Source organism: Patella vulgata, chromosome 7 (genome assembly GCF_932274485.2).
Source record: "Patella vulgata chromosome 7, xgPatVulg1.2, whole genome shotgun sequence".
Classification (NCBI taxonomy): domain Eukaryota; kingdom Metazoa; phylum Mollusca; class Gastropoda; family Patellidae; genus Patella; species Patella vulgata.
In genome coordinates, this window is record NC_065885.2 from 47705964 (window position 1) to 47720361 (window position 14398).

Genomic DNA, 14398 nt, shown 5'->3' on the forward strand with positions numbered 1-14398 from the left:
GCTGTTGGTGTCTATAATGTGATTGCTTTGACAATTCGGTCATGGGCATTTTGCACTACGGCTAAGCAGAGGTTAGCAATTTGATTAGTTTAGACTTTGGAACACTATGACGTTGTTCTAAATTGGTGAGAGCAATGTATAGATTCATTATATCAATACATTGACTATGTTCAATGATGAGAATTTTCTGCTTAGGCTAAGTAGCGATATGTAATTTGATAAGTCAAGAGTTTGGGATGTAACAGCTCTGCTTTTAATTGAGATAGAATGTTTAAATTTGACTTAGATGTTCTTAGATGAATGTTTTGACTGAGTTCAATGATTAACATTTCCTGCGAAAGCTAAGCAGAGCTAAACAATTTCATTGGCCGATGCTTTGGGACAAGGTAACTTTGATTCTATCTTATGGAGAGTGATCAAACTTAGTGTATAGTTCCACTACCAGGTATTTCAAAACCTTAAACTAATCATGATATTTACTTTGATTGCTCTATTCTTTTGAAAAAAGTAAATTTGCAATTATTTGACATGTATCATCTATTTATTTTGAGATTTCGGCAGGGGACATCAGCCTCACTGTTGGCTTGTTTGACAATAATTTATTTGAATACTCGTTTACAACAGGTTGAAGTATAACAATCTGACAACCTTTGGCAACAAATTAGATTTTCCTTTTTATTGCTGTTTATTAAAAATTAACCAGATAGATTAAAGATACATTATGGGAGATTAGATAAAAGAGCTTGCAGTTGAAAACTAGATAATGTAAAGGGAATTTGCTGAAAATTTCAGTCAAATTGATCCACTCTAAATGAGAATTTAGCAATTGAATTTTCGGCCTAGCCTCGATCAGCATTACTAAAGTTGGTACGATAAAAAACACAGCTGCGATTATCCATTTCATGATTAAATCATGAACGAAAGTCGAGCAGCAAATCGGATCATAATCCAGTAAATATCGCAGGCTAGCGATGACATTGATAGTTGATTATGGTTTGGATAAGTTAATTAATGATTTAGATAACATTTCAGGCTAAAGAAAGACCTGCAATAGGCAGATTTCGCTCTTGCATAATGTATGTTTAATTAATCCAATTCTCAAATCATACTATTTAAATTAAAAGCAAATCCCACACTTGAGAATATTTTGTTACATTCATTCCACTTTGTGTTTGATGATACAAGGTATCAACCAGGCATGTTTATAGATAATTAAAAATTAAGAGTTATTATATATATATATATTTGTAGCACAATTAGAGAAGAAAATGAGAGAAGTGTTTAGTATAAAGGAAGATAAAGAGGTTAGGTTGTGGAATCGTTATATGAGTAATACTTATGAACATTTGAGTAAAATGGAGAACTCACTACAAGATTCTGGTTTATACCCAGGTCAGGTGATTGTAATAGAAGAAAAAAATGATGATGGTACATGGCCAAGACAAGCTAAAAGGTAAATTTTATCTTGGAATTTTACTTTGAATCAAGATATGTTACTTTTTTTATACGCCCACATTTTCATGTGGACGTATTATGTCGTCACCCTTGTCCGTCGGGTCAATTTTTATGCGATTTTGACAAAACATGAAATATTGGTCTATCTTCCAAAGATCTTGGTTTCTTTCCATATTGACATGTATTGGACCATAACTTCATGGATTATAGCCCCTGATTGTACGAAAAATCACATTTTTAGCTTGGACACTCCAGAGATAAAAAATTTCATCTGATTTTGATGAAACTTGAAATGCATGTTTATAGCCCAAAGATCTTGGTTCCTTTCAATATTTGAGCATATCGGATCGTAACTTCCTGAATTATGGCCCCTGATTGTACAAAAAATCGCATTTTTAGCTTGTTGTCCCTCTTGAGGTCACAATTATCTGATTTAAAAAAAAAAAAACGCCCCTCATACGCAAATAGTGTAAATATATGGTATATCAAGGTTGCGGACGCTCCAGGGGCCACAATTTTTATCTAATTTTGATGAAACTTGAAATATATGTTTATAACACAAAGATCTTGGTTCCTTTTGATATTCACACATATCGGATCATAACTTCCTGAATTGTGGCCCCTGATTGTACGAAAAATCATGTTTTTACTCCCACATTTCCATGTGGACGTATTATACCGTCGCCCCTGTCCATCTGTCTCAAAGTCCATCCACAACTCTACAAATCACAATTTTTATTCAATTTTAACGAAACTTGAAATATAGGCAGATCACAGTTCCTTTCAATATTGGCATGTAGTGGACCATAACTTCATGGTCATTAGCATGTTCCTGATGGCCGTTGCTTGTTTACTTCACAATTCCCGAACTTATAGCTATGTCATCTACAGACACGCGAGCAGTAGCGTTCAATCAGAGGTTGTGACATCGCGACCTCCGCGGAAACCTTGACATTGAATGAACCTTGAACTTTGCAACTCGATTGTCACAGCTCTGGTCACAGGTAGACATTTTAGCTTTTAAGCGCGAGACTTGGTATTCGCGACGATCAAGGAATCTGATAGGCTCACAAGCTGGGCTTGTACTCAATCGAAATTAGTGCCGACATTTGTAGGTTATTACGTGACACTGTAACCCAGGTATCACTTAATCTTGTGTATCTAGCACTAATTTCTTTCACATTCGTTTAATATCAAATCTTTGTTTAAGAATTTGTACAAATTGTTTAAAATCACCAAAAATCATCTAATTTGTACTTGTGTTTAGTTTAAAGCTGACTGATTAATTTTGATAAGTATTTAATTTCCTGACCACTGTTCAAAAATGAATCATTATACATCAGAAATTAATTGGGTTGTTTATATTTTAACATTGATCAAGAAATTAAACACTTGTAAATTGGACACTCATGATCAAAATTGAATGGTCAGCTTTAAATTGGACAGAAGTACAAATTAAACGATTAATAGTGATTTTAAACAGTTTTTACAAATTTTTAAACAAAGATTGGATATTAAACGAATGTGAAAGAAATTAGTGCTAGAGGTCACAATTTTGGTCCGATTTTGATAAAACTTGAAATTCATGTTTATAACCCACAGATCTTGGTGCATATGGGATCGTAACTTCCTGAATTATGGCCCTTGATTGCCATAATTTTTGTCTGATTTTGATGAAACTTAAAATGTATCTTTAAATCCCGGTTACAGGTATGCCTCGAGACCCGCCAAATCTGTAACAGCCAATTGATTTTCTTACATATAGTTCTTTGCAAATTTATTTTCTAAAGGTGTAACGATTATATTGTATTTCAGTTTGACTCTAGGAATTAAATAAGTCCCGTTCAAGGCAATGAACAGTTTCAAGGTCATCAAGGCATGCAGAATTACCATGCCATGTGTAATATATATTCAACAAATTAGGGGACTTATTTGATATGTATTCATTCGTTGAGGAAACGAGTTTTATACTTGAGGTGCATTACTCCTTGGATATAAACGGATAAAGATTTCCTTAGTTTCGTCGAAACATGTGTTCATGTAAATCTATTACTGATTATAATATATTCAAACATTCGTTTGGTGGAATTGTTTTAAGTTGCCCCCTTAACATAGGAAAAGAGTGAAATACTTTGTGAAAGTCATACACTACCGATAAACTACGAAACCTTGCACTGTAGGAATGGTATCGTTTAAAACGGGGGTTTTAGCACTAGAAAGTATGCATATAGTTTACTTTAATTGATAAGTCGTTTGAGAATTACAAAAATGGTTTAGTTAGTACTATGGCTTAGTTTAATGGTAACCAGTTTAGTTTCTCCGAGAGGCGTTTATAAATGAAACCTTACGCTGTAAGAATGGTATCGGTTAAAACGGTTGTTTTAGTGCTAGAAAGTTTAGTTTACTTTCAAAACATTGTTCATTAACAGTCGTTTTTTAATTACAAAAATGGTTTAGTTAGTATTATGGCTTAGTTTAATGGTAACCGGTTTGTTCATTAACAGTCGTTTTTTAATTACAAAAATGGTTTAGTTAGTATTATGGCTTAGTTTAATGGTAACCGGTTTAGTTTCTCCGAGAGGCGTTTATAAATGGAAGACCTGTTCACTTATCTACCACGTTTACTTATTAGACGAGCCTTTTAATTTCCCGAGATACGTGTATAAATCAACACACGGTTCATTTACCTACGGTGTTTAACTATTAGATGAACCTTTTAATTTCCCGCGAGGCGTTTATACGATCTGTTTAGGTTCATTTTGATTACAATTATTTACATATGAAGTACAAATAAAAAAAGTGAATATAAAAAACAATCCACACCCATAGATGCTCACCTTACAGTGGTAGTAGTATTTTTATCCATTATCCATTAAAAATAGTAATTCCAACATTGACATATACATCAATAAATCACATCCCGGGTAATTATACAATCGAGAATCGGTAAATCACATCCAGGTAATATATCTTCTTTAAATCACAAATGAATTAACATAGTTAATGCAGAACACCAAGTAAATTGCATGTGATTGGCTTCAACAAAAAATAAGCTGCCAATTGTGTACATGAATCCTAAAATTGCTTCCCCTGTGTCGGACTATTCATCAATCCAATAAGAGTGATTATAATTTTAATCTACGTGTTTACCTTGTGGTTTCTACATTGACTTGTCGGAAATTTTAATCACAGCATGTACCAACCGACAGCATGTATAAACATGTCACATATCGTAAGACAGTAATTTTATCTGCGATATCTTTTACGTCTTTTAAGATTCCATAAAGAAATTCTCATCAACAGTGACACTTTCCCGCGATCCCGATTGCTGAGTGAAAATTGCTTACGATGAAGCTATGAGTCACGTACACCATATGCAGAATGAAGCTATGCTGTTTTACAAGTAGGTACGGTTCGGCAAGCTTTCATTCTATCGTATTATGAAAACACGTAATTTTATAGGAATATTACTGGCATAAATTTGAACACCATACGGGAACTAAGTATGAAAAATAGCGAAGTGTTCCTATTTTTATTATGCACGGATTTGAATATTTTGTTGACATTTTAGGAAATTCTGTATTCATTTGCTGCCGTATAAACGAAGACACGTAATTTTGCAGGAATATTAGTATTAGGCCTACTATTGTGAATTTGATGCTAAAGCAGGATTGGCAAGCTTTCATTCAATGTATTATGAAAATTAGTTATTTTGTAGGAATGTTTACTGACATAAATTTGAATTCTGTACTGGAATTAGATATGAAAAATAGCAAGGTTCACCTATTTTTATTACGTTCCGTGTTTGAATATTTTGTTGAGATTTGATTTTTAATTGTGGTATGAATCCGTCTGCTTAAATAATGATAAGAGTTATGCCCCCTTATTTTCGGTAAAATGTCCGACAAGAAAAATTTGGAAATCCCATCACTGGTGATGATGTATAATGTAAAACAATGAAAATTAATATTTGTGTCTGTGATAATTATTGGAAACAAAACGGGGTTATTAATTGGGATATTGTAGGGGTGACGTTGCCATATTTAAGAAACGATTTAACGTATTAATCTGGTTTGGAAATTGGAAAACTGTATTTGTCAAAAGACTGAGCTTATGTTATCAGTTTAAAATCAATATTAGAAAATATCAATGACAGAAATTAAATAAATTTAAAACATCAAAGCATAAACGACATACTGAATGGATTGTGTGATTTTAACGGATTAAGTAATTTGAACAGCTGATACAGGGTGATCAACAAAGCTACTCATATATTGTCATATATTGATCTTACGTGACGTGTTACACATAATGTGAAACCATTTTACTTGTTTCATAGTAAGCAGTGCCTTATAATATGATATGGTCAGCTATGATTTCCGTGCTGCAGAGAGATCACCGAAAGTGTCATTTCAGATACGAAATTCTATGTGGATTCTTAAAATGAGACTACCAAAAATAAGTTAATGGTGTTTATTGCTTGCTAATGATAGGCATTGATTTGTATGGTTTTATTTTGCGTATGAGTGCGAAATATTTTCGTACTTAAAATATTTTGTAATGGCAAATGGGCAATCTGATTAAAATACAGATCTATATTTCGTTTTGTTTTTTTATACTTTCGATGGCCTACACTACATGAAGATCTGACCGGTTGTAGCGATACATGTAGGTCGCGTCAGAGTTCGTATGAGCGGCTTTTGACCCAGGATGTCAGACATCGATGTTACTAGTGGATTACCCACAGTTCCGTGCAAAACACGTCTAAAACTCGCCGTAACAGACTGTTTCATTGGCTAATACCTCACACCATCCAGAACACGTCAATGATAACAACTCTTCTAGATCCTAGTGTGGTAAAGACAAGTAAAACGAAATTTTGAACTATAAAAAACGAAGCGTAGTAGGATCTGTGTTTTAATCAGATTAGCAAATGGGCTGCCAGGTGGGACCACATGGCAATTCTTAATTCTTACAATAATATCTGACTATGAAAACAGTGTTAGAGTCTCTTTTGTTTATCTACTTTAATATTTATCTAGTGAAGAACACTTCCGTATCGGATTCCTCGATCCATTGTTTTCATATTCCTGTTGGACGCGGACTCTACACAAGTTTTTCTGACGGCAAGTAGAAACAGCTGATATGGGTGTGTCAGCATCACCACATTTACGCTTGATAGAGAACTGGGTAGATGATAAGAATCAAGGCAGTTTTAAAGTTACCCTGATGGTCCATTGATTTGGGCTTCATGTAGAACAGGCCCTTCGATCGAAATACAATTTGTTTTCTAAAATAAATCAAGTGCCTTGTGTGGCGTTCATTTCATTTTATATTTACAGTAAGTACCAGCATATGTCTCACTTGAAATGTTGTTTGAATCAAGTTGCGAGTTCTGTTTATAAGATTGATAAACAAAATAGCTTTACAGTTCGCAACTTCAAATAAATCTTATGTCTTGATTCAAGAGCAATTCTTTACCATACATTATTATACGCCCACATTTTCATGTGGACGTACATTGTCGTTGCCCCTGTCCGTCCGTCCGTCCACAATTGTTTGTGAACACTCAAAATATAGGTTTATCACCCTAAGATCTTGGTCCCTTTCGATATTGGCATGTATCCGAGCTGTAACTTCATGGATTATGGACCCTCATTGTACGAAAAATCACGTTTTTAGCTTGTGAACACTGTAGAGGTCACAATTTTGATCCGATTTGGTTTAAACTTGAAATTTATGTTTATAACCCACAGATCTCGGTTCCTTTCGATATTTGCTCATATCGGACCATAACTTCCTGAATTATGGCCCCTGATTTTACCTTGTGGACCCCATAGAGGTCATATTTTACGCCCACATTGAAATGTGGTCGTATATTGTCGTCGCCCCCGGCCGGCCGGCGGTCCGACGTCCACAATTGCTTGTGGACGCTCTAGATGCTAAAGTTAATATCCAATTGACTTTAAATTTATACACAGTGTTTAAGGTCCTGAGACGAAGAAGCCTATTGATTTTCAGCGATTTCCGATAATTACTGCCAGAGTTATGGCCCTTGATCACTTTGAAAAATCTTGTGGATGCTCTAGCAGCTAAAGTTAATATTCGATTGACTTTAAATTTATACACAGTGTTTAAGGTCATGAGACGAAGCAGCCTATTGATTTTCAGCGATTTCCAATAATTACTGCCAAAGTTATGGCTCTTGATCACTTCAAATAATCTTGTGGACACTCTAGAGGTCAAAGTTAATATTTGATTGACTTTAAATTTATACACAGTGTTTAACTTCATGAGACGAAGAAGCCTATTGATTTTCAGCGATTTCTGATTATTACTGCCAGAGTTATGGCCCTTGATCACCTCAAAAAATCTTGTGGACGCTCTAGAGACCAAAGTTGATATCCGATTGACTTTAAATTTATACGCAGTGTTTACGGTCATAAGACGAAGAAGCATATTGATTTTCGGCAATTTCCAATAATTACTGCCCTTAATCACTTCAAAAAATCTTGTGGATGCTCTTGAGGCTAAAGTTAATATCTGATTGACTTTAAATTTATACACAGTGTTTGAGGTCATGAGACAAAGAATTCTATTGATTTTCAACTATTTCCGATAATTACTGCCAAAGTTATGACTCTAGAGGCTAAAGTTATCATCCAATTGACTTCAGATTGATAATTACTTCATGAGTTGTTACTCTTAATCAGATTTTAGTGTATAGTATTATAAATGTTTCATTACCAAAAAAAGTAAAAAAAATATGCGACAACACTTGTTGACTGCCCGGACAATTTAGCTGCTGTGGGCGTATGTTTCATTGCCTGGCAACCTGTCTTTATCCGATTTACAAAACCGTGTAAATATATCACCGTTACACCATAAGGATGGTTGAGTTCGAATTTCGTATAAATCGGACAAAAACTAACAGACAAAATGGCTGCCCCTCATACCAAATAGTGTCCAAATATTGCGTATCAGGGTTTTGATGAAACTTGAAATGCATGTTTATAACCCACAGATCTCGGTTCCTTTTGATATTCGCATAGACCATAACTTCCTGAATTATGGGCCCTGATTGTATGAAAAATCGCTGGTTTTTATTAGCTTGTGGACCTCATAGAGTCCACAATTTTTATCCGATTTAAAAAAATGTTTGAATATATAACCGTTACACCCTAAGGATGGTTGAGTTCGAATTTCGTAAAAATCGGACCGAAACTGACGGACAAAATGGCCGCAACTCCAGAGCTGTCGATAATTTTTCACAGATGATTAGCAGCACTGCTAATCAAAAAGTCCAATTTTGCCAAATTTGATTAGCAAATTTAAAAATTGATTAGCAGTTTTTCAGTTTCAACATAAAACAACTAAATATAGTAAATAACAAGATTACTTTAATTTATAACAAATGATTAGATTTCATTCTTCAGATTTTTTAGAATTTTAGCACTGCTACAGATAGCTGTGAACATTTCTGAATGTAGACTTTTGGTTATGTCTGAAGCCAATTTTTGGCAGTGGCTTCCGAACTTATTTCTTCTTTAGAAAACAATTTTGTCTGCTTTTTATCATGTGTTACTATTTTTTTTCAATCGGACGCACGCAGTTTTTTATGAATTATCTTGATTAACTAGACGCACGCGATATTAACAATAATATTTTACGGGAATTCTAACTTTGATTTCTTATTTTACGATACGTTTACACATATTTATTTTTTATATTTTATTGACAATACTTGGGGTATACACTGAATTTATTTTTTTCAAATTGAATACTGATATAATTACTCGAAATTGTCATGTCTTGCAACATGAATGGTACTACTTGATTCCCTAGTTTCGATTTAATAGTCCCAATTCATAGAGTTATGTCCCTGTATTATATATTATAATGAATTGAGTCTGGGTAGTTCGAGAAGAAAATGTCACACGGAGAATTGAGTTTTGCTTATAAAATTTATTTGATATTTTATACACGTTGAAAGTGTTGAGAAATGTGGATAAATCTTCGTGTCAATATCCAAAATAACAGGCATATTAATGATTCGGTAATGATTCGCAGTTACTGGGAATCAAAAACGTTAGATTTTAAATTTTGATTAGCAACGGACAAAATATGCTTCGCAAATTGCGCTGCGTTACTGGTTATCGGCAGCCCTGCGCCCCTCGTTCGCAAATAATGTCAAAATATTGTGTATCAGGGTTGTGGACCCTCTGGAGGTCACGATTTTCATCTGATTTTGATGAAATTTGAAATATATGTTTATAACCCAAAGATATTGGTTTCTGTCAATATTCGCGCATATCAGATCTTAATTTCCTGAATTATAGCCTTTGATTGAACAAAAAAAATCATGTTTTAAGCTTGTGGTCCCTGTAGAGGTTGCAATTTTTATCTGATTTAAAAAAAAAATTGTGTGAATATATCACCATTACAAAGCTAATTTGACAGCCTGATAATTTTCCGGGTGGAAACATTCGTCTTCTGTTTTTGGCAAACAAATCAATGAAATCAAGATTTTTCGTGATGCACGATTCGCACACAATTTACCACGAACTTGAAGTGTGAAACTCATTCAACACGTTTTTAAAGATCGTGCGGGTTGTGCCTTCATTTTTCTCAAAAACTGATATTGAAAATATCGTCGTCATGTTTAAAACGACACCCCACAGACACAGAGGCAGAATCATTTCGTGGGAATGGACGTACTTTCGTCTGCAACCATTTTGCTGAGAAGCGACACCTATGATGCTTTTGTCTTGATCAACCAGTTTCAATAATGAATCAAACCATAGCCATAGTAAAGGGAAATAACTCTAGTGATATATTTCAGGTTGACACACAAAATGAAATAAAAAGATCGCGAAAAAGTGCAATAAAATAATTTAAGTCGGGGGGGGGTGGTTTTAGTTAGTCGGTCGCGTTAGGCGAAACAAAGATATTTTTAAGGTCAACATAAATACAAAACATTTTGAACGCAGCCTAAATATCGAAACTGTGTAATATAGTCGTGATAAGTGTACCTTTGATTTAAAATGCAATATCATTTGAAACAAATAAATAAATATAAATAAAACAGAACAAATATTTAGCTATGATAATTTAATAACAAAAGCAAATTGTATGTATGTGTGTACACTAAAAACAATCACAAATAATGCAGGTGGGAAGTAATAAAACAACAGCATTCGATCAATCATGTTGTTACGTAATATCAAGGTAGTAATCATTGAAGCATATTTACTGTTGATACTGTTTGAACCCATTTTGCAAGCCCTGTCTGAAAATAGGCAACAGCTTGTCTATAGAGATTGACAGATTGTGATTTTTTTGAACCGGCGTGAAAGTCTCACGAGGTTATCGCCCTGTCACATGTACATTGCGTGGTTGGCTTGTTATCCAATTGTTTTAAAATTGATATATGTTTACAGTAGTGAGATGAAGAAGCCTATTTAATTTCAATAATTTCCGTTTATTACGTCTAGAGTTATGACCCTTGTTTCACTTTGTTGAACCTTGTGAACTCTCTAATGCCAAAAGTTAACATCCGACCTTTGTGAAATTTATATGCATGATTTAAATTAGTGAAACGAAGAAGATGGCCCTCCAAAAGTTATCATCCGATGCATTATTTAAATTAGTGAAACGAAGAAGCCTATTGAATTTCAGCAATTTCTGTTTACTACATCTGGAGTTATGGCCCTTGTTTCACTTTATTGAACCTTGTGAACGCTGTTAACGCCAAGAGTTATCACCCGATCTTTGCGAAATTTATATGCATGATTTAAATTAGTGAAACAAAGAAGCCTATTGAACTTCAGCAATTTACAATAATTACTTCTAGAGTTATGGCCCTTGTTTCATTTTGTTAAACCTTGATTGATGAAAGTCATCATCCGATTTCTAGATTTATGACGATAGTGAACCTTGTGAACGTTTGAATGACAAAAGTGATCATGTGATCTGTATGAAATTTATATGCATTATTTAAATTAGTAAAACGATAAAGCCTGTCAAATTTCAACAATTTCTGTAGATTAATTCCAGAGTTGAGACCCTTGTTTCAGTTTGTTGAACCTTGTAAACCCTCAAACGACAAAATTTATAATCTGATCTGTATAGAACTGTCTTGTAAAGGCCCCCCAATTACCTGTGGGCGTATGTTTCGTTGCCTGGTAACCTTTCTTTAATGGATAACAATACTACGACCACGGTAAGGTGAGCATCTATGGGTGTGCATTTTTTTTTATATTCACCTGTTTTATTTGTAAATAATTGTAATCAAAATGAACCTAAACAGATCGGATAAACGCCTCACAGGAAATTAAAAGGTTCATCTAATAGTTAAACACCGTAGATAAATGAACCGTGTGTTGATTTATACATGTATCTCATGGAAATTAAAAGGCTCGTCTAATAAGTAAACGCAGTAGATAAATGAACGGGTCGTCCATTGGTAAACGCCTCGCTGAGAAGCTAAACCGGTTACCATTAAACTAATCTATAGAACTAACTAAACCATTTTTGTAATTTTTATACACCCACATAAAAATGATATAATTGAAATTGATATGCATCATTTAAAATTGTGAAACATAGATCTATTGAATTTCAGCAATTTCCGTCAATAATTTCTAGAGTTATGGCGGTTGTGAACCTTGTGAACATTTGAATAACAAAAGTGATCATCTGATCTGTATGAAATTTATAAGCATTATTTAAATTAGTAAAACGAAAAAGCCTGTCAAATTTGAACAATTTCGGTAGATTACTTCCTGAGTTGAGACCCTTGTTTCAGATTGTAGAACCTTGTGAACCCTCAAACGTCAAAAATTATAATCTGATCTGTATGGAACTGCCTTGTAAAGGCCCCCAATTACCTACAAAGGAATAAATATGCGAAACCCCTGTCGACCGCTCGGACCATTTTGCTGTTGTGGCCTGGCAACCTATCTTTATCTATTATCGAACGATGTTTTGAAAATAAACTATATGTAAACTTTCTAGCGGTAAAACCCCCGTTATAAGCGATACCATTTTTACAGTGTTAGCTATTTCCTAGCGTGACTAGTTTTGGGTCATCGCTAAATGTGAACATTTTGTAATGCTTCCACTGTATAAAAGTCGGGGGTCGATGAAAAGCTAGCGAATTCCTTGCGAGAAAGCCTGATGATACACAGTGTTTTCCATGGGAAATACAGTGTTTTCAATCGAATCCCGGCGGAACTAAGCAAAAAATTTACCGTGAAATCTTGGCGATTTCTTTGTGTTTCTTCTGTGATGTTCGCGCAAGTTTGGTCAGAAAAATTTGCTAAGTACTGTATGACTGTTATAATCTTTGAGAGGCATTTAGTAACTGGATAGAGCAATAAACTATACACATACTTATTTATTTGGGTGACGTTTCGAACACGAAGGTATTCTCTCAACGCTATTAAGCTAATACAGTATGACTGTTGTTGTAGACAACAAGCAAGTCGATTGACCTCTTAATTAACAAGTAATAATTAACGTGTTGTAATTTTGCTGAAAGTAGATTTATTTATGATTAATTCATGATACCATAGTGGCCGGTTCATTGTTTTACCAATGGGCTAGATTAAAGCCAACAAAAAAACAGCCAATTAAGAACAGTGTGTATGAGTATATTTTGATGTTTTTCAGTACTAGCAGTTATAATACATCTAGTACAAGTAGTTACGAAAAAACATCCACCAGGTAATTTTATCTTTTCTAGTCTTTAACTCTTTTTGTCCCCCGCCTTTCCGAATTTGATGAAACTTGAAATATATGTTTATCCCGCAAAGATCTCAGTTCCTGTTGATAATGGCATGTATCGGATCATAACTTCTTGGATTATGGCCTTGTACTTGTAGACACATGAGCGGTCACAATTTTTATCTGATTTTGATGCAACTTGAAATATATGTTTCTTATAACTCAACAATCTTGTTCCAGTGGATATTCACACATATCAGACCGTGACTTCCTAGATTATGCCACTTAATGAACAAAAAGACGCATTTTTAGCGTCTGGTCCCTCTAGAGGTCAAATTTTATCTGATTTAAAAATAAATGTTCGCACATAACACTGTTACATCATATTCATAATGAAATTTGAATTTTGTGAAAATCTGACCGAAACTGACAGACAAAATGGCCGCTCCCTGAAACATGTGTTTATATATCCTGTGTTTATATCCCAAAGATCTTGGGTCCTTTGGAAATTCGTGCATAACGGACCGTAACTTCATGGATTATGGTCCTGATTGTACGAAAAAATCGCAGAGTTAACGTGTGGATCCTCTAGAGGTCACAAATTTAAAAACTGTTCAAGGATGAGTCCACGGGAGTACCATGCAAAAATTGAAAAAAACCGATAAGCCAGGGTGCCAGCCATATTGTTTTGCACCCACATTTTGCATGGCTCGAAGTGTTCGCCTGCTACTTGTCGCCGACAGGCGATTTTTTTCGACTGGCAGGTAGCAAGTAAAACTACCTGTTGAAAGCGACAGGTGGACTAAATTTTACTTGATGTTCAGTAAATTGACTTTAGACCACGTACATTTAATTATTCATTGTCGTCCGCCTTTCGAAGAAAGCAGGGGACTATTAAAATGTGTTTGTCTGTTTTTCTGTCACTTTTTGGGACACAATAACTCTCTTTCTAATTGAGCTAGAATGTTCAAACTTGCTGTAGGTGTTTATTAGGTCATTGCTTTGATGGAGTTCGAAGATGAGCATTTTCTGCTCAGTGTTTAAACTTGGTGTAGGTGTTCATTAGGTGAATGCCTTGATGGAGTTCGAAGATGGGCATTTTCTGCTTAGTGTAAGCAGAGATAAGCAATTTGATTGGTTGATGCTCTGGGACACGATAACTTTAGTTCTTATTAAGTGAGAGTGATGACACTTGGTGTATGGTTTTATCACATCA

General features: G+C 34.5%; 1 protein-coding gene across 2 annotated transcripts in view; it reads left to right on the forward strand.

Moving 5' to 3' along the window:
- The window catches only part of LOC126828342 (ubiquitin carboxyl-terminal hydrolase 4), an 89873-nt gene that overhangs the window by 19109 nt on the left and 56366 nt on the right, over nt 1-14398 (forward strand). For both annotated transcript variants that reach the window (XM_050558044.1, XM_050558045.2), the window contains exons 5-6: nt 1252-1453; nt 13129-13182. In XM_050558044.1, coding sequence (XP_050414001.1) covers nt 1252-1453; nt 13129-13182 — 256 coding nt within the window. The remainder of the gene's footprint in view (nt 1-1251; nt 1454-13128; nt 13183-14398) is intronic.